At 46.9% G+C, this 25737-nt stretch overlaps 1 protein-coding gene and 1 non-coding gene across 2 annotated transcripts in view; both read right to left on the minus strand.

Moving 5' to 3' along the window:
- The window catches only part of GALNT2 (polypeptide N-acetylgalactosaminyltransferase 2), a 179528-nt gene that overhangs the window by 19445 nt on the left and 134346 nt on the right, over positions 1-25737 (minus strand). Inside the window, exons 4-11 of the mRNA XM_052639645.1 lie at positions 18835-18933; positions 18512-18579; positions 18197-18262; positions 10931-11052; positions 9856-9943; positions 7019-7106; positions 5873-5976; positions 1825-1951 (exon numbers count right to left, since the gene is read on the minus strand). Coding sequence (XP_052495605.1) covers positions 1825-1951; positions 5873-5976; positions 7019-7106; positions 9856-9943; positions 10931-11052; positions 18197-18262; positions 18512-18579; positions 18835-18933 — 762 coding nt within the window. The remainder of the gene's footprint in view (positions 1-1824; positions 1952-5872; positions 5977-7018; positions 7107-9855; positions 9944-10930; positions 11053-18196; positions 18263-18511; positions 18580-18834; positions 18934-25737) is intronic.
- Positions 4045-4117, minus strand: TRNAE-UUC (transfer RNA glutamic acid (anticodon UUC)). The gene has a single exon. It is a non-coding gene; the product is annotated as a tRNA-Glu (tRNA).

Here is a 25737-nt window from a genome sequence, read left to right on the forward strand (position 1 = left end):
AAATTATGACCAACCTAGAGAGCATATTGAAAACCAGAGACATTACTTTGCCAGCAAAGGTCCATCTAGTCAAGGCTATGGTTTTTCCAGCAGCATGTACGGATGTGAGAGTTGGACTATAAAGAAAGCTGAGCACCGAAGAATTGATGCTTTTGAACTGTGGTGTTGGAGAAGACTCTTGAGAGTCCCTTGAACTGCAAGGAAATCCAACCAGTCCATCCTAAAGGAGATCAGTCTTGGGTTTTCACTGGAAGGACTGATGCTGAAGCTGAAACTCCAGTACTTTGGCCACCTGATGGAAAGAGCTGACTCACTGGAGAAGATCCTGATGTTGGGAAAGATTGAGGGCAGGAGGAGAAGGGGACGACAGAGGATGAGATGGTTGGATGGCATCATCGACTCGATGGACATGGGTTTGGGTGGACTCCAGGAGTTGGTCATGGACAGGGAGGCCTGGCGTGCTGCAGTTCATGGGGTCGCAAAGAGTCAGACACGACTAAGCGACTGAACTGAACTGATGAGGAGTATGTACTCCTCATACTCATACACAGAGACTATGTGAATATTTATAAAGCATCCAACAGCCTAGCACATATGAAACACTTTATAAATATTAGCTATTGTTGTCAAGTTCCAACTTTTAGATGGCAAAATACTTATACCCTGAATGTGACATAACAGAAGAAATTAAAGAGGACTGGATTTCAAAACTAACACATTCCACCATCCTAACTTTTAGGTGAGTCAGCCAAGAGGGGGCAGCAAGGGCCTTGCTGAAGGCCTGATGATCCATGCTGCCCCCAGTTCTGAAACATGGTCCGTTTCCTCCCCATATCTCCAGCGTAAGGACTCCCAGGCTGTAAAATACACTGGAAAAGCTTCCCTTCTAAAAAACAGTGGGGTTTTTCCCTTTAAAAAAGCATATAAAGCAATGTCTTGTGTATTTTACTTTATTTTTTTTTGTCTTGTGTATTTTAAAAGACTGTTTTCTGAAACCCCAGGCTTTGCTGGTAGCTATCAGGCTTTGATTTGAAGTGTTTGATCTGTCTCTACAAGAGGTTTCTGAGAAGAGTCTCACGGTGCCCTAGAGGAAAACGTACATATCACTGTTTGATTTTGTAGAGGCTGTCATGTAAGAACATATTTTTGTTTCTAACAAAGAGAAATGAAGTTTAGACAACATCCAGGAAATGATATACTTATTGGGAGAAGGCAATTTGGTCAGAAGCTTATATGATATTTGGCTTCTGTTAAAGTTTCCCTGAACATAGAGCCCTTATGCTAAGAAACCTAGTTTCTGTACGATACAGGAATACTGTGCAGCCTGTACTTAACACATGCTTTAAAATGCCACACGGAGCATAAGCTGGTCATCCCCCACCTTATGCATGCCCACCCTACTCTGAGGCTTCCTGTGTCTGTAGGGCACCGCGTCAGCCAAGTGTGTGATCGCTAGTGTGGGTGTCACCAAGGAGTCCCTGCTCGCTCTCTCCTGTTCATCAGTAAACATGCCTGCCTGGCCCCTGCCCTCTGCTGCCTGCACCATCATTTCCTCTTGGTGTCATCCTTGCCATCCTCTGGCCAGGGACGAGAAGAACCCTTCTAAAGTCCAAAACAAAGGAGTCTGGTAGCTGCTTAAAACCCACAGGGGCTCCCTGCTCCCGAATCAGACAGCGTGATGCACTGTCCTCAGTCCCTACAGCTGCCCCTGTCATTGCCGAGGGGCAGCCCCTTGCAGGACATGTTTCCACACAGCCCACGGTCAGGCCTGTGCGGGGCTGGTCAGCAGTGCTCAGGGCCCTGCTGGGCCTCTCGGTCACTTACCGGGCGAAGACAGTGCCGCTGCCTCCCGGGAAGGTGTAGGGGTGCTGCTTCCTGAACACGTGTCCCACGCGGCTGCAGGGAATGATCTCCAGGCTGCCGCCACACTGCCACACGCGGAACGAGATCTCTGAGGTGGGGAAGACAGGGGTGACCGAGGGCCTGGGCTGCCCACGGGTGTGGATACCCACCCTACCTCCAGGGCCTGAGGCAATGCCAACAGGGAGGACCCTTTCCCAGTGGGGGGAATGTCCCCTGGGGGGACATCTGACACTGGTCTCTAGACTCCAGGGCACAATCAAGGAACTATGTGTGTGGTGGGATGCAAGTGCATATCAAATCATCCTGCTGTATACCTTAAATATATACAATTTTAAATTGTCAGTGAAACCTCAATAAAGATGGAGAAAAAAAAAGATTGAATGAAATGTCCTAAAGATTGAATGATGGTGTCTGCACAGCAGTGGTATTATACAGACAATATAAAGTAGTGTAGATAAAGTGAATAATTTATGCCCAACAAACTACCCACACTGGGACATTTACTATCTTAGATTTTACCACTGAGCAGAATGTCACCGAATTCCTTGTTTTCATGAAAGAAGTCTATTCCAAATTTTAAAGAAAGTAAGAGCACACTTGAAATATTTTTCAGATTTAGACTAGAAACCCTAGGACAAGAGTGACTCCCTGACCCACTGTGGACAGAAGACTCCTGGCAGCAAACCAGGCATCCCTGTAACATCACCAACACTGTGGATGAGGCTCGGCCCAGAACTCCTCTCTGACTGGTTCTCCACAATGGAGAACTCCACAATTACTATGCCTCCTAAGGATCCAAGTTAGAAAAGGCAACCAACAGTGCACGAACGTCCATGATCAAGAGGCATGAAATGCCCACATCAGCCCTAATGCAGATCTAAGAGGCAACTGTGTACACCACCTTCCTCTAAAACTCAAGTGCCCAGAGCATCCGCCTGCACCTGAGCTTCCTCCACCCAGGACAAAAACAATGTCTCCCCTTAAATCGCAAAACTTATCTCATCCCTGGGCAGCAGCAGGTGTCCAGCCAGCCGGCCAAGTCCAGTGACCAATGACGCCAGAAGAACAGCCGACTCAGCACCTGAGCAAGCAGGCGCGGGTCATGAGACATGCACACACAGGCAGCCCAGAGCACCACGCTTGGGAGCAGCCTGGACACAGGGAGCCGGCCGGGCTCCCGTCCTGATCGCCAGCCACTCTGAGCAGGGGCGTGACTGAACTCGAGAAATAGGTTACACGGGAAAATCAAGATATGATATGATGGAGGGTTAGACTTCGTTTTTCTGAAAGGCTTCCTGAGGTTGGTGTGAAAGGGTGTTTGCTCAGCATCACTCTGCACCCCTGACAACACGCGGGGGAGTGAGACAGAACGGCACACACAGTCACTGCTGCCAGCGTGGACGGCTCAGAGCCAGGGGCTTCCCGCGGAACTCAAGGCCTCGTGTGGCAGCAGGTGCCCAGGCCGTGGCCAAAGGCATGTGACACCCACGTGAGAGGAGGGCAGCAGGAATCTCTGCTGGGGCCAGTGAGTGGAAGCCCCGAACACCTCCCTGTGTAGCAGTCTGGGGATTTTAATGACCACTTCCCTCATCATATTAGAAATGTGTGGTCATAACCACCAAGCCTACACAGTGTTGAACAAAACTTGACTAGGAGGCTCCCTGTATCTAAGGAGATAAGATTCAAAGATATAGTTGCCTACCTGGAAAATTCAAAACTGGGGGCCACGAAGACTCCCTGGCTCCTGTATGGGTAGCCTGTTAAACCAGTAAGGGAGCCATTCAGAGACCTGGTGGGAGAGTTTTAAGGCCACGAGCAACTACAGCTATGTTCAACTGATTTCACTGGGCTCCACCGAGGGATGATCGATTACTCAGGAAAACATGGTGGCTTTTTAATTAGGCAGTTTGTGTCTGTATCTTGGCTCTACTAACAATAAGCTCGAGACCTCAAGCAAGACCTCAGTCCCTTCCAGAAAGCATGAAACGAGATGATGCACTGGGGGTGGTCAGCATCCTTCCTAAGGCTGTGGGGATGGGCTGAAAAGGACCAATCCTAAGGAGTCTAACCCTCACATCTCACAGGGGCCAGAGCTAGCATTCTTTGTCCTTTTTATTTACTTGAAAAAAAAACTTTTTTTTTTCCTTTTTTGGCCACAACGCAAGGCTTGTGGGATCTTAGTTCCCCAACCAGAGATTGAACCTGGTGCCACAGCAATGAAAGTGCTGAGTCCTAACCACTGGACCACTGGGGAATTCTCTCTGTTTCTTTTAACTGCTTTAATTAGATTTACACTGTAGGTCAGGAAATCTGGGAGCACTAGTAGATTTGGTGGGGCATCCCAAGAGGGGCTGTTTGGATTTGACTCGGGCATCCCCACTCCCTGACTCTCCTAATAGGTACCCACATCAGCCCTCAGGCTGGACAACCACTATGGGTGTGCATGCAGCACCCAGAAAATCAAGTCTGAGCGGTGCCAAGATGAGAGAAAGACTCACTGCAAGCTCTTCCTGCTGAAACTCTGTGCCTCTTTAATCCTGATGGGAGAAGACCCTCCAGAGTGGCCATGTCAGAGCCCGCCACAGGAGGAAGTGCCACAGTGCCAGCAGCATCCAGACCACATGACCTCAGACCTTCTTTCCCGTCCACCACGCGCCACCCCACCTGAGCCCCTTGAGCCCTTCCAGGGAACCTCGCACACGGCCCAGGTACTTAAACACACAAACCAAACCAACAGTAAACCAGGTAGCAGGAGAGAGTATCTCCCCTCCCGCTGGCCTCCGGGTGCAGTCTCCTCTGACATTTAAATCAATACTCTTTCTACACTCTGATGCTTTAAAAGGCTGGCTGCCTCCGTCCACCTTAACCTCACGGCACACAGCAAACCCCGAGTGGTGATCCTGGCTGGCTGGGCTGCCCCAGGGGTGCCAGCAGGGCAAAGGTGACAGAATTCTCTCCAGGAGATTAACAATCCTTCTGAAGCCTTCTGTGCTCAGATTTCAATCAAGCCCTGCCTCCTTGTCAGTGTATCATTAAAAAAATCCAAAAGGCATCTGACTCAGGTCCTTCCTCCGGGTGTAGTTACTGAATCTAAAGAAGCTTTCAAAATCTACCAAGGTGATAACCTCTCTCCACAAATGAGACATTATCACTAACATTGATATCATAAAATGAGAGAAAAATAACAGGCGTGTCTAACCTAGTTTTTTCTTTTAAACAAACAAAAAAATCAAAGTCTGTTATAAGTAAAAACTACTACAAGGGATAACAGCATCCTTCTTTGCTCCTTCTACCCAGGCGAGAAAGTAATTTGGCAGCACTCAAAGGTGAGGAGACTCAGCTCAAAAACTTCAAGTGAAACAAACAAAACCCCCTGAACAAAAAAACTAACATAACACAAGAGTCCTTCTATATTTATGCAGTAAATATGATGCAACTACCAATAAAGACCAAACTCTATACAATGTAATTGTCCCTAATCATTGGTAAAAATGATTTGTATGCACTACAAACAAAAACAAAATAGAACCATCCCTGCCACATGATTATAGTTCAGCCAGTCTAACAGGCTTCGCTGGGACTCATTTTCCACCCTATGTGTCTAAAAATGAGTCTTAGAGCCTGAAGGGTTCCCCCAATTTTTGTCAGTCTGTTTTCCAAACTCCTGAATTCAGATGACATTAAAAAGTATGGAATTTCCTTCAAACACTCTGTATCTAGCATCCTACCTTCTTAAGGAAACACATTCTAATGCCCAACCCAAGACACTTTTGAGAGTAAAAAGGGTGCTATTTATACTTTATAAGGGGACTAATTATGTCTGTTACACGGTTACTTTAATGTCTCTACAAACCTTTTCCAATTGGCACCTCGATACTACAAACTCTCACTCAATAATTTCTCCAAAACTTCCACTTTTCATTTCTACTCCTTGGTTGGCAGGAAAAGACCATGGTTTCAGCAGAATTGGAAACAGTTTGGTGTCCAAAGACACAAGGCTTATACGTACCCAGGTTTTCTCCTCCCCACACATCCATCATCATGTCATACTTCCCCAGCTCTTCAAAATAGAACTTATCCATCACGAACAACCCTCCAGCAATCATAGGGGTTCTACAGAGGCAGAGAGGGTAGAGGAGAAGAGAGGTCGAAGGTCAAGGTTAGATCACCAGCATTCTAATGCCAAGGTCAAGCCTGAAAACCAGACTTCAAAGCAACAGCACAGCCTGGCCCTTAGCTCAGAGCTCTAGGGGCCCCTCTCAACTTGACCCCTGCTGGCTTCAGTGCCCTGCTCAGATGCTTCCAAGTGCGAGGGGCTGCAGGGAGCCTCCCTATGTGAGAGCAGCTGCTCGGCTGGGATGCTTGCTAGTGTGCCCCAGGCTAGTACTCGGCTTTTCTGTGCCAGGTTCCTTGGAGGATTACAAACAATAACAGGCTTAAAGCACCCAGTGCACACAGGAAACACTCGATGATACTAGCTACCCTTATTCTTATCCTCATCAGAGGACAGCTTCTTCCTCTGTTGGAGGAAGCATCATCTTCTCGTTTCCTCTCAGCCTGGGGACAGGCCAACAGCAGAGCCCCAGCCCTGTCTCCATGGAGTCACTCTGAGAAGTCCAGGCCCCACGCTGCTGGAGCTCCCGGCTGACGGGGGACAAACGCTACAGTGTAGACACTGACAGTGTCCGCAGGGACCCCTGAGCTAGGTGTTCCCGGACAGGCATCCCCACCACGCCTGGGGACCCCACCCAGCTGGCAGTGATACAGGTGCCTCCTCTGTTTGCACAGAGGAGGGCAGAATCCGGTGAATAAGGGGGGCTGACTGGCAGCGGTGGGGCTCACCCTGGCTGCCCACCTCTCTGCCCAGACCCTGAGGGCAGCCTGAGACCCCATCCTGTGTGGAAAATGCTCTACATTATCAGCAAAAAGGATGTGAAATTGGCAGATTTGATATACTTAAGTACAAGAAAATAAATCTCAAAGTACTTTATTCTACAAGCTGTTGGCAGAGACTCTCCCTTGAGTGAAGATGAGGGCAAGTGAGGGTGTGGCTGCAGACAAGAGCGCGACTAGATCCCAAGGGAACATGAGGCTGGAGCCTGACGTCTCACCTGCGACCTCAGAGAAGGGAACCTGAAGGACACTTGGCACTTACTTTATGGGAGCGACGGGGTTCCCCTGCCGGGACCGTCTCTGCTCAGGGGTCATGTAATCCCATTTGAACACCAAGTTCCAGTCAAAACCTGCAGGTCACAGAAGAGAAAAGAAACACAGGATGCTGTAGGCACGGGCGGCCTGCTGCTGGTACTTCCGTCCCTGGTCGCTTAAAGATATCTGGTATTTGGATGGATTCACTGAAAACCAAAGGAAAAACAGAGGTGACGCAGAGGGAAGAGGGAGAGACTGTGGGGTAGAGTGGGACAGGGAGACCAGAGGGGTGGGCACACACTGAAATCCTTCCCCATGAAGCTTATCTAACACAGAAACTGTGGGGCAGTTTTTCCTAAAACCAAAAACTGTAAGTGTGAAATAAGGCAACTGGAGTCTGTGAGGTAATATCCAAGGGCTGTAAGGAGGTGAGAAAGAAGAGTGATGGATTAAAAAATCTGCCAGGCACCCCCTAACAAGGTCCCAGGGGAGGAGAGAGAGGGCAGAGAGGGATGAGAGTATGGGTTCCTGGGCCACAAACTTGGTCCCTTCAGTCTCTCCTGATTGCAGCTGAGCCACGTGCGCTGGGATTTCACCAAATCCTCTCGGAATGGACCTGGCCCAGCCCTGGGGCAGCATGGGGCTGCACCCATGCAGGTCACCTCACCATCCACACCTGCTCCACCGTAAGCAGGTGCTGCAGGAGGCGAGCCCGTCACAGCTCAGCTCCTGCACGTTCTTAAGGGGTAAGACAAACTGGACAGTCACACCGAGGGTGACAGTGACAGCCAAGGGCTTGAACTGGAAAGCCCCAAACACGCTCACCATTTACTAAGCATCTCTGGAATCTTGCCTCGCAACCTAAGTGCCTCCTCCCAGCACGACTGCCCCCAGTTGAGGCACTGGGTGGGAGCAGCCCAATCACGGCCCTGGCCTCCGCCAGCCACCCGAGTGGCTGCACTATCGTCACCCCTTTTCTCAGGCAGGGATGCTGAGGGGCAGAGGGGACATGGCCTGCCCGTGACAGTGCGGCCTGAAAGAGGCACCAGGGCTCAGGGCTCCCCGGCGGGGCCCAGTGTTCCGCTTTCTGAGGTTCCTTCCAATGTCTCAGTTTTACTGTCTCCTTTGTTTACTGTCAGTTGACCCTCAGTTGTGTGTCTGTCTGGAATAGTCCATCTTCTAATCAGTTCAAAACGTTAGAGATGGAAAATAAGCCCCTCAGCTTACATAAAGAAACTGGGGTGCTGGGCCGTTAGAAGAAGAGTTCACTCATCTGAGGTGTAGAAGAATCCAGAGTGAATAAATCGCAGACACGGAAGGCAAAGGTTCTGACGTCTCTCTGGTTTCTCTCTTTACAGTAGGCTTTGCTGAGTTTTTGGCTCTTAGCTGAGTTCTGAGAGGACAGGCTGCCAACCAGCTGAGTTTCAGAACTTGAAGCATTTACCACTGGGCTGTGCAGGAGCCTGCATGCCCCAGGTCACCCCACAGACAGTCCTGGGGTCACAGGAGAGCCTGCGGGCCCCAGGTCACCCCACAGACAGTCCTGGGGTCACAGGAGAGCCTGCGGGCCCCAGGTCACCCCACAGACAGTCCGGGGGTCACAGGAGAGCCTGTGGGCCCCAGGTCACCCCCACAGACAGTCCTGGGTCACAGGAGAGCCTGCGGGACCCAGATCACCCCATAGACACACAGTCCTGGGTCACAGGGACAATAGGGTTGGCTCCTCAGGGTCAGCTAGCATGAGGCCTGTGTACCCATCAGCTTTGTGAAGCTCCTCATGAAAACAGCAGCTCTCCAGGTGGAGTCCAGGAGCCCCTGGAGTCCTCAGGTCCTTTCTGGAGGTCTGTGCTATTGAAACTCCTTTCATATTTATATTAAGGCTTTACAGGCCCCTTTCGATCTCATTTTTCCAAAGTGCAGGAAGGAGTTTTCCGGAAGCTTCAGGATAGGAGGCGTCAGCGCACATGGGCAGCACAGGTGTGCCTGCATCACTCCCTGTTCTCACCGTCAGCCTTACTTTCTAACACAGCAAATGCTCATCAGTACAGCCCACGTGAACGAAGCTCTTTGGGGCCTTCAATAATTTTCAAGAGGGTAAGGACTGCCAACGCAGGAGCCACAGGAGACATGGGTTCGAGCCTTGGGTTGGGAATATCCTTTGGAGGAGGAAATGCCAACCCACTCCAGTATTCTTGCGAGGGTAATCCCACCGACAAAGGAGCCTAGAAGGCTGCAGTCCATGGGGTCTTGAAGAGTCAGACACGACTGAGCACAATAAAGACAAGATTAGACACCTAACTATAGCGCTTTGTGGAGGGTGGATTTTACGGGTCACACTCAAGACATAAGGGCCCTTGGGAAACTAGTGGCATCATTCAGACAAAAGGGTCCCCAGAAGGAGGCGGGACATGGGTGGCTAGTGGGGAAGGGGGGCTGACAGTCAGGCCACAGGAAGGATGGGCCGTGCAGGCCTGGAGGCCCAGAAATCAGGGCAGAGCCAGGCGGATGGGTTTCCAGCAGGAGATGGAGGCTATGAGGGGATGGTGGGGTGTCGATGACAGACCCCGTCAGCCTGGCATCTGTCCACCGGCTCCCATGGGGATGGCTCTGTACACCAAGCCACACGTCCCTGCAGCCATGTAAGCCCAGCAGATAAGGATGGGAACCGTGGAGGCAGTCTCAGGGAGCCCAGGCTGCTTCTGTCCCCTTATGAGCCCTGTGGCTTGAGCACAGGTGCGCTCTTGGTGGGGACCTGCAGGCCCGCATGCAGGTGCTATCGCTACCCCTGACCTGAGATGGAGCAGCGCTAAGCTGCACACAGGCTGGGCCCCAAGCAGCACCTACCGCCTTTTAAGTCCGCAGACGCGCCCACGTACTGAAAGTTGTCCATGTTGATGACATCGATGATGGGGGACACGACACGGGTCCTGTCCTGAAATGCAGGGGAGGCAAGAGCAGGTGTCAGGACCAACCAGGACCTGCATGGGGGAGGCCTGAATGTCAGTGCCCAGAGGAGATCCCCACCCCCAACACCTGCCGCCCCTCGCCCTGGAGTTTGCCCCCTGGCTTGGCACCCACAGCCCTGCGCTGTGCTGGGGGTCAGGGGCATAGAGCACGCGGCCCCAGAGGAGGTGCCAGGGGGTGTGGGGCGGCCCCGCACATGTTCACTGGTGGAGAACCACTATCTCCTGGGACTGTTCCTGGTTTTGTCTTATTTCCGTAACAGCCAAGAACAAATGTCAATTTTTATTAACCCCAAAGAAGAAATTAAGAGTGGCAGACAGCATCTCAGCAAGCATTAGCATGAGACTATGTTGTGAGGATTACAACACATCATTTGAGTTATTTATTTCATGTTTCGTGATTTGCTGCTTATCTGCATTCCTGGCTACGGTACAAAAAGAATGACTTGTTCCTTTAATATTTCTCTCGCACTTTCATTACATTTGCTTTACTGTCCCAAAGAACCTCTTTCTTAGTAGGAAGAAAAGAAAGTCAATAAAACAAGGAGATGGCAACAGAGATATCACAAGAGGCTGAACATAACAGTAACACTAGAGATAGCGTTTCTAGGAGGCAAAGGTGAGCAGTCCCCGCTCACCTAACGGTCTCATGCGTCCCTGTGTGGCTGGGGCTGCCCCTGCCCACCAGCCGCAGCCCAGGTCTCAGGGTGGCAAGGCCAGGCTGGGGGCCCTGCGGCCTCTGTCCTCAGCGCTCTACCTGCTTTGAGCTCAGAATCGGTGCAAAGCTTCGGTCAGGAAAGGAAGACCCTCCGAAGGGGAGGGCTGTCTTAGACGATCCAGACTCTCAGCAGCCTCTGCTCACCCTCCCCTGTACCTGCCAAGTGGTTTTCCCCAGTTGACAGATTCCCCCAGTGGACAAAATCGCCCCCGAGGCCCGTCCCAGCCCGCGCCCTCACCTCAGCCACCCTCTCCAGGAGGGGCTCCAGCCAGCGCTCGTTGCACTCGCAGTGGCTGTCCAGGAAGGTCAGCACCTTGGCCTGCGCCGCGTCAGCCCCCCGCACCCGCGACCTCATCAGGCCTGTGGAGCGACAGCAAAAGCGTGTCAGGGGAGAAACCCAGCGAGCCCAGCATCTGCGCCTCCTCACGCAGCCCCCTCTCTGGCACAGACTTCACCACAGCATTTGCAGAGGGATCGATGCTGCCTTGAGGTCACCCAGGTAAGGACTGTTTTTTTAAGGCTCACTGGATGACTGAGGAAACAACTTGAAAAACCGCCTTCTGAGGAAGGCTTTTGCATAATTGGAGTCTTTACCAAGCAACTGAAATGTGCAACTTCTGAAACTACTTTCGTGACAACAGAGTTTTCTAATTAACTAGGGTAAGGAATGCGTCACCCAGACACTTCAAGTGCTAAGGGAGCCAATTTTAATGGCAGTAATTTAATGATAATAGTGTTGTCAATGTCTTTGTCTTCAAAGACTTACCACAAGCCAAATTAACATAAATGATAAAGCCCAGTTGTTTGACTTTTACACAAAATTAGTTATACTATTTGGTCACATTAAAAAATTATATACTTGTGATCTGCTAATAATACACACCTTTTATTATCACACAAAGTCTTCTCATACATAGTATGTTCATCACTATACGGTGTGGTCGTACTGGCTTATGCTGGGCTTCGTACATGGAGACAATGAGAATATTCACAACCAGTGAGGACAGTACAGTGTTGTATGTTCTTTATACAGTACAGTGGTCAAAAAGGGTTTCAATGATTCTTAAGGACCCGCATGCCAGAGGAGGAAGAACAGGCAAACAATTTCTGGGTCTGCTATTATGAAGTAGCTTGTAATAGGCAAACCACGTTCCAGAGAACAAGTATAAACTCTGAGCAAAATGGAAAATCCAATTTGGGAAAGGGCTCGAGTAGCCAAGGGCAGGCAGAAACTAGAGGGCATTCAACCCCTAAATGAAGAAAATTAGGGATTTCCCTGGTGGTCTAATGGTTAAGAATCCACCCTCCAATGCAGGGGATCTGGGTTTGATCCTTGACTGGGGAAAGATCCCACACAGTGGGGACAACCAAGTCCATGTACACAGCGGGAGAAGTGCATGTGCTGAGACTAGAGAGAAGCCCTGCGAGCCGTAACTAGAGAAAGCCTGAGGGCCAGAGTGAAGGCCAGTGTAGCCAAGTTTATTATTAAAATCACACAGAGTGAGAGCGCTCTTTACATGGGATTTCCCCCCAGTGGTACTCTCCAACCCACTGCAATGGAGCTGTTTGGGGCTAAAGTGTCAGAGGGTAGAGTCTGGGGTTTCTAGAGCGGCTGAAACAGAAGGAGGAGATCCTGGGAGGGATCTGGTGATCCCTGAAACCCTTGGCTGACTCCTGACCTGCAGGCACAGAGGAGACCTTGAAGAGTCCATGAAGAGAAACAATCAGAAGACAGAAAGAACAAAGATTTCTGCTGGAATTGAGCTTTGGCACTCGAGTTCTGCCAAGTTAGAAGGGTTTGGTAAACACCTCAGTTCTACAGAAACTCCAGCAGGGACACATTAGGAACACAGACTATGTCTCAGGAATAAGGGTTTCACCTAAGATATACTCATCCGAATGAAGTATAACGACAAACCTACCCAGGTTCAAGGTCATAAACTAGTCATCTAATTAACCAGATATAACAAAGATCATTCTCTAGAGAAAGGTAACAGAATCTAGTGTCTCTACTACATATCATTCACCATTTCCAACATAAAATTAAAAAATTAGCAGACATGAGAAGAGAAAAATGTATTCCATATTCAAGAGAAAAAAAATCAATAGAAACATCCTGAAACGATTCAAATGTTGAAATCAACAGATGAGATTTTAAAGATGCTATTATAATAACTCTATCCAAGAACTCCAAGGAAATGATTGGAATGAGCAAACATGGGGAATCTCAGCAGAGAAATGAAAACTACAAGAATTAAATGGATATTCCTGAACTGAATACTGCAATTGTCTGAAATAAAAAATTGACTGACTGGGCTGAATAGTAGATTAACCGTATCAGTGAATTTGAAAATGGATCAATAAAAACTGATCTATCTGGTGAATACAGAGAATAATACTGAAAGAGGAAAAAAAGATGAAGCAACCTATGGACAATATCAAGTGGTGTAACACACAGGTGCACTTAGAGGCCAAGAATGAGGCATGAAACAATATGTAAAGAAACAAAAGGCCAAAGATTTCCCGAATTCAGTGAACACTTCAACTTACAAATTCAAAGGGATCAGCAAATCTGCAGCAGGATAAATGAAAGGCAAATCAAATATAACCAGGTCACAGTCAAACTGCTAAAAACCAAAGATAAAGAGACAGTCTGGAAATCAGCGAGAAGAAATACCCTGCAGCAGACGAGGAATCAGCAACACGGATGCCTACACATAAGCAGAGAGACAGAGGCCAGAGGCAGTGGGGCGGCGTGTTCAAGTGCTGGAAGGCAGACTAACGGTCAGCTCAGACGCCTACACATGAGACAGAGAGACAGAGCCCAGAGGCAGTGGGGCGGCGTGTTCACAGGGCTGGAAGGCAGACGAACAGTCAGCTCAGACGCCTACACGTGAGCAGAGAGACAGAGGCCAGAGGCAGTGGGACGGCATGTTCACAGGGCTGGAAGGCAGATGAACGGTCAGCTCAGACGCCTACACATGAGCAGAGAGACAGAGGCCAGAGGCAGTGGGGCGGCATGTTCACAGGGCTGGAAGGCAGACGAACGGTCAGCTCAGACGCCTACACGTGAGCAGAGAGACAGAGGCCAGAGACAGTGGGGCGGCATGTTCACAGTGCTGGAAGGCAGACGAACGTTCAGCTCAGATGCCTACATGTAAGCAGAGAGACAGAGGCCAGAGGCAGTGGGGCGGCATGTTCACAGGGCTGGAAGGCAGACGAACGATCAGCTCAGACGCCTACACATGAGCAGACAGACAGAGGCCAGAGGCAGTGGGGCGGCATGTTCACAGGGCTGGAAGGCAGATGAACGGTCAGCTCAGAATTCTACTCAGAGAATACACTCTTCACTAACAAAGGAAAAAGAAAGGCTTTTCAGACAAAGAGAAAGTGAGAGATTTTATTTCCTACAAGAAAAATGAAGTTTTAAAGGTTCTCTGGGCTGAAGGGAAATGACATTAGACAGAAAGCTGAATCTATGGAAAGAAATGAAGATACTAGAATCAAAATATGCAAGGATAAATTTTACAGTCCATTTATATATTCTAATTTCTTTATAAGATAACATTATTTTAAAGCAAGCATTTTAACACTGTTATTTTGGGGTTTAAACCATATCATAACAACAAATGAAGGAAATATATGATAACAACAATATTCAGGACAAGGAATAGAAATGGAATTAATTGTTGCAAGGTTTTACATAAAGTTGTAATTGACTCTAAATAGACTGTTACAAGTTAAAAATGTATGTTGTAACACTCAGAGCAACCAGGATAAGAAGTATATAGCTAAAAAGCTACAAAAAATATGAAAATGGAACACTAAAATAAACAAAAATTACTTCAAACTACATTACCAAGCTATAGTAATCAAAACAGTATGGCCTTGGCATAAAAATAAGTATATAGGTCAATGAGACAGAATGGAGAGCCCAGAAATAAACACACACACACATACGGCTATTAATTTACAACAAAGGAACTAAGAACACATACGGAGAAAGGATAATCTCTTTAATAAATGGTGTCAGGAAACTGGACAGCCACATGCAAAAGAAAGAAACTGGACTCCTATCTTACATCATACACAAAAATCAACTCAAAATGGATTAAAGTTCTGAAAATTAAGGCTTGAAACCATAAAACTTCTAGAAGAAAATATAGGCAAGCTTCTTAACATTCAGTTCAGTTCAGTCGCTCAGTCATGTCCGACTCTTTGCGACCCCATGAACTGCAGCACGCCGGGCCTCCCTGTCCATCACCAACTCCTGGAGTTCACTCAAACTCATGTCCATCAAGTGGTAGCAATAATCTTATTTTAAATTTGACACCAAAGCAAAGGCTGCAAAAGCAAAAATAAACAATGGGATTACATCAAACTAAAAAGCTTCTCCAGGGCACGTACACACACACAAACTACTCATAAAATGAGAAGGCAACCTATAGAACGAGAAAAAGTATCTGGAAATCACACAGCTGATAAGAGATTAGTGTCCAAAATATATAAAGAACTCACACAACTCAATACCAAAAACAAAAACAAGATAATCTGATTAAAAATGGCCAGAGGAATTGAAAAGACATTTTCCCAATGAAGACATATAAATGGACAACAGGTACATGAAAAGGTGCTCAACATAAAGGGGATTATAATCATAATTGTAATTATATAATTATAATCAAATTTTATCATAGAATTATATAATCACATAACTCATATCATATAATTATATGATATATATTTTATGATATTCATATCATATAATCATAATTTTATCATATATAATCATAATTATAATCATAATCATCAGGGGATTCAAACCAAAACACCTCACACTTCACAGAATGTCTGTATCAAAAAGACAAGCGATATCAATTGCTGGTAAGGACATGGAGAAAAGGGAACCCTTGTGCACTGTTTGTAGGCATGTAGATACGTGTATTCACTGTGGAAAACAGTACGGACAGTCTTCAAAAATTAAAAGTAGAACTACCGTATGAGCTAGCAATTCCAAGGAAATAAGAATCACTATATGCATCCCCATGCTTGCTGCAGCATTATTTACTATAGCCAAGGCACTGAAGCAAACTCAGTGTCCACTGACAGATGAATGGATAAAGAAAACGTCACACACACACACACACACACACACACACGCACTGCCGCTTGCAGCAACAGTATGGATGGATCTTGAGGGCATAATGCTACATGAAATAAGTCAAACAGAGAAAAAGACAAATACTCAGTGAGCTCACTAATATGGAAATCTAAAAAATCTAACCCAAAGATAAAGAGAACAATTGATGGTTGCTAGAGGGAGGGGATGGGTGAACGTGGTCAAAAAGTACACATTTCCAGTTAATGAGATAGAAGTTCTGGGCACGTGATGTACAGCGTGGCGACCATAGTTAATAATACTGTATTGTTTATTTGAAAGTTGCTTTGAGAGGTAGATCCTGAAAGTTCTCATCACAGGAAAAAGATCTTGTAGCTGTGTGAGGTGATGGGTGTTAACTAAGCTTACTGTGGTGATCACTTCACAATACATACATATATCAAACCACTATATTGTATACCTCAAATGAACACAATATTCTATGTCAATTATATACATCAATAACCTGGAAAAAAATCAACTAATCAGGCAGGACAGTAGGAACAAGAAGCACAGGGACAAATTGAGAACCTGGCTTATGAGCATGGTTTTGGCCCCACTGCTGTCATTAAACAGCTGGATGATCTTGGAAAAGCAACTTAACTTCCTTCAACTTTAATGTTTCCATCTGTACAACAACAACTAGGTTTTCAAACTTTCAAAGTACATCAGTATTATCAAAATGCAGATGTCCAGGCGCCACCCCTAGACATCTAAAAATTCTAATTCAATTGTGAGTAGCATCAAGGAATGGTCTTCTTTTAGGTTCCCTAGGTGATTATAATCAATAGCCAGGTAAGGAACACTGGCACAATTAACTCCCAGCACTAAACGACCCAAGGTTGCTCCTTCACTATAAGATTTCAAGCAATTGGCTTGCTCTGTCGTCTAGCAGCGTTGCTATGAGCACTTCTGTATATGTTCAACTATATGGGATACACACACACAGGCACACACACACTTGGGTGTGTATCTTCTGGCGCAACTATCTCATTCCTCATGTGTTCCACATAGGTCTACCACAATCTGGCTTCCCACAGCTGCTCCTCTTCATTCCTTCCCAAAACAAGGTGGGTTCCCCTCCACATGAACTGCCTAACTTGAAGCAAATGGCAAGTTTCTTTTAGAAACACTGCTTTTGATTTCTAAGCAGGTTAAAGGCACTCTGATAAGGCTAGCATGCGGTTTGCCAGTTACAACAGCCAACATGAAAGATGATAATTTCTTTTCTTTTTTTTTCCTCTTCATCTTTTCCCCCATGCCAGAGGACACTTTGGTTTTGAATTCAACAAGTTATTATGTAACTTCTCTGGGGGCAAGTACAGTGAAAGATTTTGGTTTACTCAAAGCTTGGGGGACAGATATAAGTCCAGCAAACAGGTGGCTTAGGGGCAAGGCTGACCCCATTGTTTATGCATCTTGAACATCTGGATTGGAGATCTCTGTTGGTTAAAATATGATGTTGATGATATCGCCCTAACAGGCTCACCCACTTTATTGGCTGGTTAGATTCTTGCTAAGAAAAACTGACTCCAGCTGGAGCACACAGGGGGCCAGATGAAAGACGATGTTCTCTGATCAAAGGGCACAGCCACCACTCCAGGATCAACAGTCATCCTCAAACAGCAAAAACAGCACCTAGTTTAAAGCTCTGCCGTTTTCCCTACAGAGAGATTCTCAGGACCCTGGAAGAGCCAAGAATCCGGCCATTAGCTCTCTACCAGCATGGATGCACTGGATGTTAATTACACTGTGATTTCAGTTTCCTTTCCAGACACTTCAAAGTAATGCTTTCCTCTCTGGAGTCTCTCTTAAAACTGCCAATAAAGTGGACTCGATGAGCCCAGCTCCAGCAAAGACAAGACTGACAGCAGGTTTCAAGGCTGGCATTTGCAATAAGCACGTAATTACAGTGCTCTTTCCCCTTTTTGGATGGTTCACCTTGGGCAAGCTGTCAAACTTGAATCCCAGTTATTTTATCAGATGCCTGAAGCATGGAGTCATTAAAGTTCTCGTTACTAAATCTCCCTTTTTCTTCTTAATTCTAGTACTCAAGGGACTTGATAAGATTTCCTAGGTTGTGAAAGAGAGAAGCCAGTTTTCTAAATACATAAATAACAATGTAATTTGAACTCTAGCCCTAGTGCACAATTTCAATTAGGTAAGCTTTTAATGTCCTTCCTATGTTTGCTGGGAGAGGCTCCCAAGAGGCTGTGCTGGAGAGAGGCAGATAAAAGACGAGACAGTTAATTGTTCCTGTACCTGAAATGCTTCTTCACACCTATTACTGGGTTCAGGGAAAAACAGAATTCAACTGTTTTGGTATTGAATTAAGAGAAGTCTTACCTTCTCGCCGATCATTTCGGAGTACACGTACTTTCTCAATTTTCCCCAAGAGAGCCCCGTCTTCAGCTGAAAAGAAAAGAAGCAAAGCTTTTGAACCTCAAGTTTACAAAGGGCTTGGGGGGGCAGGGATGGTGATTCTCCATCACCTATGGGCTGATGAGCCCCTTGGGGCATCAGAGAGGCCCTCTTTTTGCTGCTCCCACTTCTTGAGGCCTTTTCTTGAAACTTGTCCTTAGCACCCACAGCCCAGAAAGGCTGGTGCCCAGGAGAAGGGCCACAAGGAGGGGTGGGGGTGGGGGACTGGTCTCTACTTACGGTCATTGCTGTAGTCATCCACCAAGATGATTTCTTTTATCAGGTGGGGCGGGCTTTTCTTAAGGACACTGAGGAAAGGCAGAAAGATACAGTTGCAGGCCTTTCAGGGGTGTGATGCGGGTGGGAAACTCTCATCCCCTGGCCCCAGTCCTGGATGGAGGAGCCACCAGCCCCTCCTGTGCTGCACAGTCAGGGGACCTGTCTGCTCCCCCAGACAGCCCTTGCCTGGCTGTGCTGGGCACTTGGCCCTTGTTCGGCATCCCTGCTGGGGATGCCCCTCTACGCTTCAGTGGGTGGGACTGGGTGGCAGCTGTGGGCCTCACCTGACCACTGTCCTCAGCAAAGCTGACCTGGCTTCATTGTGAAATGTGATGACCACGCTGGTGGCTGGCAGATCTACCCGCCACTGCTTCCGCTGACACCTGCAGGAAAAGAAGGAGTGACCTGAACCATGAGCTGGGACCAACCCCAGTGAGCCCTCTGACAGCGTGGGCAGCCGGCCCTGTAGGACAGCACTCGAGGTGAACCTGCCGTTTGCAGGAGGCACTGGCCTATTCTGAGATGCAGTGACAGTGGGCCATCAGGAACAGGAAACACAACCAGAGCAACAATTTAAAAGATGAAAGATTTCAGCAAAATGTAACATACTGAGAACATCTTTCTAACGTGTTAAAAAAAAATGTGTTTCAAAACAGTGAATTCCCATTTAGTCGCACATGCTTATACACCTATATAGATGTGCTTTTCACAGTTCACAGTGGTTACTTCTGAGGGGTGGAATCAACTGCGTGATGCTGCTCTTTTCTTCTCTCCTGCTTTGCCTGCAGCAAGCATGTGGGTTGCTGGGATTCTCAGCCGAGCTGTATTTGGTATCTGGCTCTACCCTGGTCCTGGATCGCAAGACACACGCCCCTCACCTTGCCAGACTGTCATCCCAGGGGCCAGTGCTGCAGGCTGCTGTGGGAGAGGGAAGGATGGTTGGGCCTTTGAGCCCATCAGCTCCCCTTCTACTTCCAGCAGCACTGAAAGAACCTGGGACCAGGCTGAATAAAGTCCCTACAAATTGTGGGCAGACTGCAACAGGCAGTCTGTACCCTGCAGACAGACACAAGGCTGTGAGGGCCCAGAAAAGCTGTTTCAGAACACAGGACTCTAAAGCCCTGGGCTGAAGATGCTGAGCCATCACCCATGAGGCAACAGAAAGGACCAGCAAAAGGAGATCGGGCTCAGCAGGTACAACATAAGGGACACTGCAAGTCCCTCGAAAGCTCCATGACCTTGAAAAACATGCCAGCAGAGAGGTGATGCTCCAGAGAATTCTGAGAGAGCAAGACCCCTGGGCAGGCTTATAGTTCTTGAGGACTGCTGCGAACAAACTGTGGCAGGAGGGCATTCAGGGAGTTATCAGGCTGGTGGGAAAAGGGGTGAGGACAGACAGCTAAAGCCTCTTTGGCCTCTGGAAGCAGCTCTTGGCCCGAGGTGGAGACAGTGATGATCTTGCCTGCAGTAGGGTGGGGACCATCAGTCAGCCACCAGGGACGTGGTCCCTCCACACTGTGCTCACCATCTGGGATCCCTGCACTGGTAGCAAAGAAGGTAGAACACTTCCCATTGGGCCAACATATTTTCAAGAGTTTGTTTTACTCTCGGGACTTTCCTGGTGGTGCAGTGGCTAAGTGGCTAAGTGCTCTCAACGCAGGGAGTCTGGATTCAGCCCTGGGTCAGGGCATTAGATCCCACATGCCACAACTAAGAGCTCTCATGCCACAACAAACAAAGACCCCAGCGCAGCCAAACAAGTAGTTTTTGAAGAACTTGTTTTACTCTTTAGCTCTTAATGTAATTGACCACAGCTGCAAGTGATCTGCTCCCAGAATTGAAACTATTCATCTTAATGATAAGAAATGAGTAGGAAAAGGAGAAAGATTAATATATTTGGAGCTCAGCAGCGCCTTAAAGGAAAATGGTTGACACATATTTTCCCTCAGGACTGGGAAAACTATTTCAGAGAGCAAATTTTGAAAATGAGCAAGAAAAGCAGTACGATTAAAAAGCAATTAGGTCAGATCACAAAATGGGCTTCTTCTGTTTACCTCAGTTATATGGATAACTGGATTTTAATTAACTATGAGAAAATGACATACCAGTCACTGTTGGGGGAAAGAATGCATTCTGGAATTAATGTCAAGTCTTTAATGACAAGTAGATTGATAGGCTGGAGTGTTTTTTCTTTTTTTTTTCACTTTTAAGAATTTGTCGATTGTTAGATTAAGGAAGTAAGAATCTGCAAGGTTCAACTGTAAACAAATGATCAACAAATGTCATTCCCAAGAACCAAAACTGCAAAGCTAATGAAATAAGAACCCCAGGATAGGAGCCAATACTCTGCAATCAGACCCCACTCCACACAGTTGAGGGGGGTGCTTTGCTGAGCTGAGCATATTTGCTGAGCTGAGCATATTTGCTGAACTGTCTGGTGCAGCCACGTGAAAAATCAAAAGGAGAGAAGGGAGCATTTTTCAGGCTTAAATCATAGTAAACTCAGCTGATGCAATCACGTCCTATTCCCTTGTTTTCTGTCTCTCTGCAGGAAGCCTCGTCTTCCACGAGCATTTGGAATTCTCAAGGGGCTTTGGACACATTTTTCAGAACGCAGCATTCACACCATTTTATTAAAATTCCTCTCCAGTCATAAGGCACCAAGTTTTGCTAGGAATTGGCAATTAGGAAATTTAAGAGGTATATCCTATTTCTAAGATAAAGAGGGATGACAAGTAAAAACCGAGAAATAACTCATACCTTGTGAGTTTAAGAGTGTTATATGTACGTATATGAATTCAGATCCTAAGTCTTCACACTGAGCCAAGAAAAAGGAGGGGTTGTTTGAAGAATTTCTTTAAAAAGAAACAGAATAAATCTTGCACGTAAGGAGCTCTGTCGCTGCCAAGCAGTCTTCTCTGCTTCAGAGCTGGTGAAAGAATGCCTGCCTGATATAGAAACCCACTAGGGGGGCTAGCTGTCAGGGGCACCTTCATCCTGAAGCTTCTCTGAGAACTGAGCAGAAGCCGGGGCTTATTTGGCATCAGCAGCATGGAGAGTCTGCAGTCAATTCTGTTCTCCCTCCCAGACGACGCAGCCGAGGCAGTGTGATGTGGAGGATAGCTTTGGGTCAAGTTCACTTGAGTTTCCATGGGTCATTCTGGTAATTTCCTGTCCAGTTAAATGGGGACTTTAAAAAACTGGACACACAATGATTTTAAAAAATATTTTATTGAGCTTTAAATTTCTGTGAGATGATGGCCATCCTATCTATTTCTCAATCAGCTGATGTCTAGTACACTGAGCACCTGAGCCCTCAGGGTGCAGAAGGAACCTGTCTCTGGGGAGGCTTGTCTCTGATGCAAATGTTATATGTAGGTTTCGTTGAGACACCGATGAAATATTCAAACACCACATGTCCTCAGACTGGGAAGCTAGGGGCTCCGTTTAGTAACATGGAAGGTTGCCCCATGGTGTGGAAAAGGGTACAGAAATATGCTGTCTACCCCATGCCCTCGACCTACCTCCCAGCCCCACTGCTGGTCTGGCTTGTGGCAACCTTGGTCACTGAGTGACCTGAGGCACTGCACCCTTCTTCGTCTGTGAAACCGGCCCGTACAATTTTGCATGGTCAGTGGGACGATCAAGTATCGAAGGACTCTGAACACTGGAAAGGTTGCTGTCATCCTAATAAGGGCTATCGTATGCACTTGGCTGTGATGTATCAACAGGCATCTACCCAGGCATCTTCTACCAAGCACCTGGGCTCAACCCCTCTCTGACACCAGCAGGGTCCCCGGAGAGGGCTGTGAAGACCCCACTACCCTAAGCATTCAACACCAGCCCTGCTCTAGCCATGCCCTGGGGCCCCACATAGGGGCAAATTTCCAGCAAATGGGGACCCTGGGTGTCAGTCTCCATGGCAGCGGATTCTTGCTGTGTGTCCATGGTGGGCCTTCTGGCTGGGTCTCAGCTTCCCATGAAACACCTGGAGGGGAAATATCAGGATCATTCACAGTATTTCAAGGTTCTGGTTGCTGTCATGTGTGTTTCTCTTTAGAAATTATTGACCTAAAGAAATTTTGGAAATAAATTTTGGATTTATTCTGTGATTTTAACTGGAGTCTGCCCCTGAGAGACAAATCCAGCTTTGATTTGCTGACAACAAAACAAGGCAAAGCATGGGGAGAAAAATAAACAAGCAAAAACAAATTCAGTTCAGTTCAGTTCAGTTCAGTCACACAGTCATGTCCAACTCTTTGCAACCCCATGGACTGCAGCACTCCTATCCATCGACCGCAGGCCTCCCTGTCCATCACCAACTCCCGGAGCTCACTCAAACTCACATTCATGGAGTCGGTGATGCCATCCAGCCATCTCATCCTCTGTCGTCCCCTTCTCCTCCTACCTTCAATCTTTCCCAGCATCAGGGTCTTTTCCAACGAGTCAGTTCTTTGCATCAGGTGGCCAATATATTGGAGTTTCAGCTTCAGCATCAGTCCTTCCAAAGAATATTCAGGACTGATTTCCTTCAGGATGGACTGGTTGGATCTGTTCGCAGTCCAAGGGACTCTCAAGAGTCTTCTCCAACACCACAGTTCAGAAGCATCAATTCTTCTGTGCTCAGCTTTCTTCATATTCCAATTCTCACATCCATACTTGACCACTAGAAAAACCATAGCCTTGACTAGATGGACCTTTGTTGGCAAAGTAAAGTCTCTGCTTCTTAATATGTTGTCTAGGTAGGTCATAGCTTTTCTTCCAAGGAGCAAGCGTTTTTAATTCCATAGCTGCAGTCACCATCTGCAGTGATTTTAGAGCCCCCCAAAATAAAAGGCAGCCACTGTTTCTACTGTTTCCCCATCTATTTGCTATGAAGTGATGGATGCCATAATCTTAGTTTTCTGAATGTTGAGCTTTAAGCCAACTTTTTCACTCTCCTCTTTCACTTTGATCAAGAGGCTCTTTAGTTCTTCTTCACTTTCTGCCATAAGGGTGGTGTCATCTGCATATCTGAGGTTATTGATATTTCTCCCAGCAATCTTGATTCTAGCTTGGGCTTCCTCCAACCCAGCATTTCACATGATGTACTCTGCATATAAGTTAAATAAGCAGGGTGACAATATACAGCCTTGACGTACTCCTTTTCCTATTTGGAACCAGTCTGTTGTTCCATGTGCAGTTCGAACTGTTGCTTCCTGACCTGCATACAGGTTTCTCAAGAGGCAGCTGAGGTGGTCTGGTATTCTCATCTCTTTAAGAGTTTTTTAAAGAATTTTCCACAGTTTGTTGTGAAAAACAAATTAGCAAACCTAAGGATAAAGTCTTGGGCCATGATCAACTCAGGTGTGGTAATGAGTATCCTGTGGCCTGCTGGGGAGAGAGGCAGCAGGCCTGCTTTTTCCCAGGTCGTCACCACCACCACCATCATGGTTATGTCTGCAAGATATCACAGACATAAAATCTAGACAATGTTATACAAGCACCTAGGTGTTCCTGCCTGGAGAATCCCAGGGACGGGGGATCCTGCTGGGCTGCCGTCTATGGGGTCGCACAGAGTCAGACACGACTGAAGCGACTTAGCAGCAAGCACCCTCCACTCCACTTTTTCAAATCTTAATACTTTGCAACACTGGTACCTGATGAAGATTTTTTAAATGAAATAAAACTCGACATATAATAGTTAAAGTCCTGGTACGTCTTTCCTACCTCAAATCCCATCTTCACCAATGGTAACACTACCCTAAGCTTGGTTCATCAGTATTCCTCAGTACATCTTCATCAAACCACGTGTGTTGTGTGTGTGTGTGTTAGCTGCTCAGTTGTGTCTGACTCTTTGTGACGCCATGGACTGTAGCTCACCAGGCTCCTCTGTGCATGGGATTCTCCAGGCAGGGTTGCCATTTCCTTCTCCAGGGGATCTTTCCGACCCAGGGATCAAACCCAGGTCTCCCACACTGCAGGCAGATTCTTTACGGCCTGAGCAGTTCGTAAGCAGAATGGAGCACTGCTTTGCGTATGGCTGACACTGCACTGCGGCTTGCTCTCTCCGCTTTTGGGAATGTACCTGCTTTGACACACATGGCTCTGTTTTATTCACACCCACTGCTGCACAGCCGTCTCCTGCAGGAACACACCACATCCAGTCCCTTCTGCTGACAGTCAATCTCTCTGTTAGGAACAATGCAGTCGTGGATACTGTCTTTTTGCATATGTGAGAAAGTTTCTCTGCATCATTTGCCCGCAGACGACTCCTAGTCACAGATTTATGTTATTCAGCAAGCTGATCTTTGAAGGCTGTTCCCAGCTTTACCCCACCCACAAGGGCAGCATTCACAGTGCTCCAAATTCTCACCATCCCCTGATAGCATCAAATTTTGCCCACCAGATAGATATGAAATAGCCTCTTAGTATTCCTATTTTCTTTCCCCTGTTTACTAGAGAGGGCACACATCTTGTCATATGTTTATGAGCTGATGATTAAAGACCCCTTTCTAAAATATTATCCCAGGGCCACAGTTTGAAAAATCAAACTTAAAAAGTATGTTTGACAGAATACATCTTAAACAAAATAACAGGATCTGCCACAGACTTGGAGAAGATTTTTGCAGTACTCATGGCTGACAGAGGATACTATCCGGAATATACAAATTCCTATCATCGAATAATAATGAGGTAAAAACCTAATGAATAGTGGACAAAGAATATGAGCAACCATTTGACAGAAAAAACAATCTAACCAGCTCACAGGCCACTGCTGGCCATGGCTGGAGTCTGTGGACTGTGCACTCAGCAACCTAACTGAGCTCTCCTAGTCCTGAGAATCTGTATATTCTCTTGGATTTTCCACCCACTGATTCATCCACATTTTGTCCTTTTCTTTACACCACTTCTACATTTACAGTTCTTGTCTCAATAAGGCACTGTTTATGGCCTGCAATGCAATATGCAATAAAAAAAAAGGTAGTAGAGAACATCTCATCTTCAAAGTGAATGCAATTCAATTCTCATAAAGCATCATGTTTGCCATAGACATTTTACAGATACCTTTAATCTAGTAAAGTAATGCTCAAAATTCTCCAAGCCAGGCTTCAGCAATACGTGAACTGTGAACTTCCTGACGTTCAAGCTGGATTTAGAAAAGGCAGAGGAACCAGAGATCAAATTGCCAACATCCGCTGGATCAT

Source organism: Budorcas taxicolor, chromosome 5 (assembly GCF_023091745.1).
Source record: "Budorcas taxicolor isolate Tak-1 chromosome 5, Takin1.1, whole genome shotgun sequence".
Classification (NCBI taxonomy): Eukaryota; Metazoa; Chordata; class Mammalia; order Artiodactyla; family Bovidae; genus Budorcas; species Budorcas taxicolor.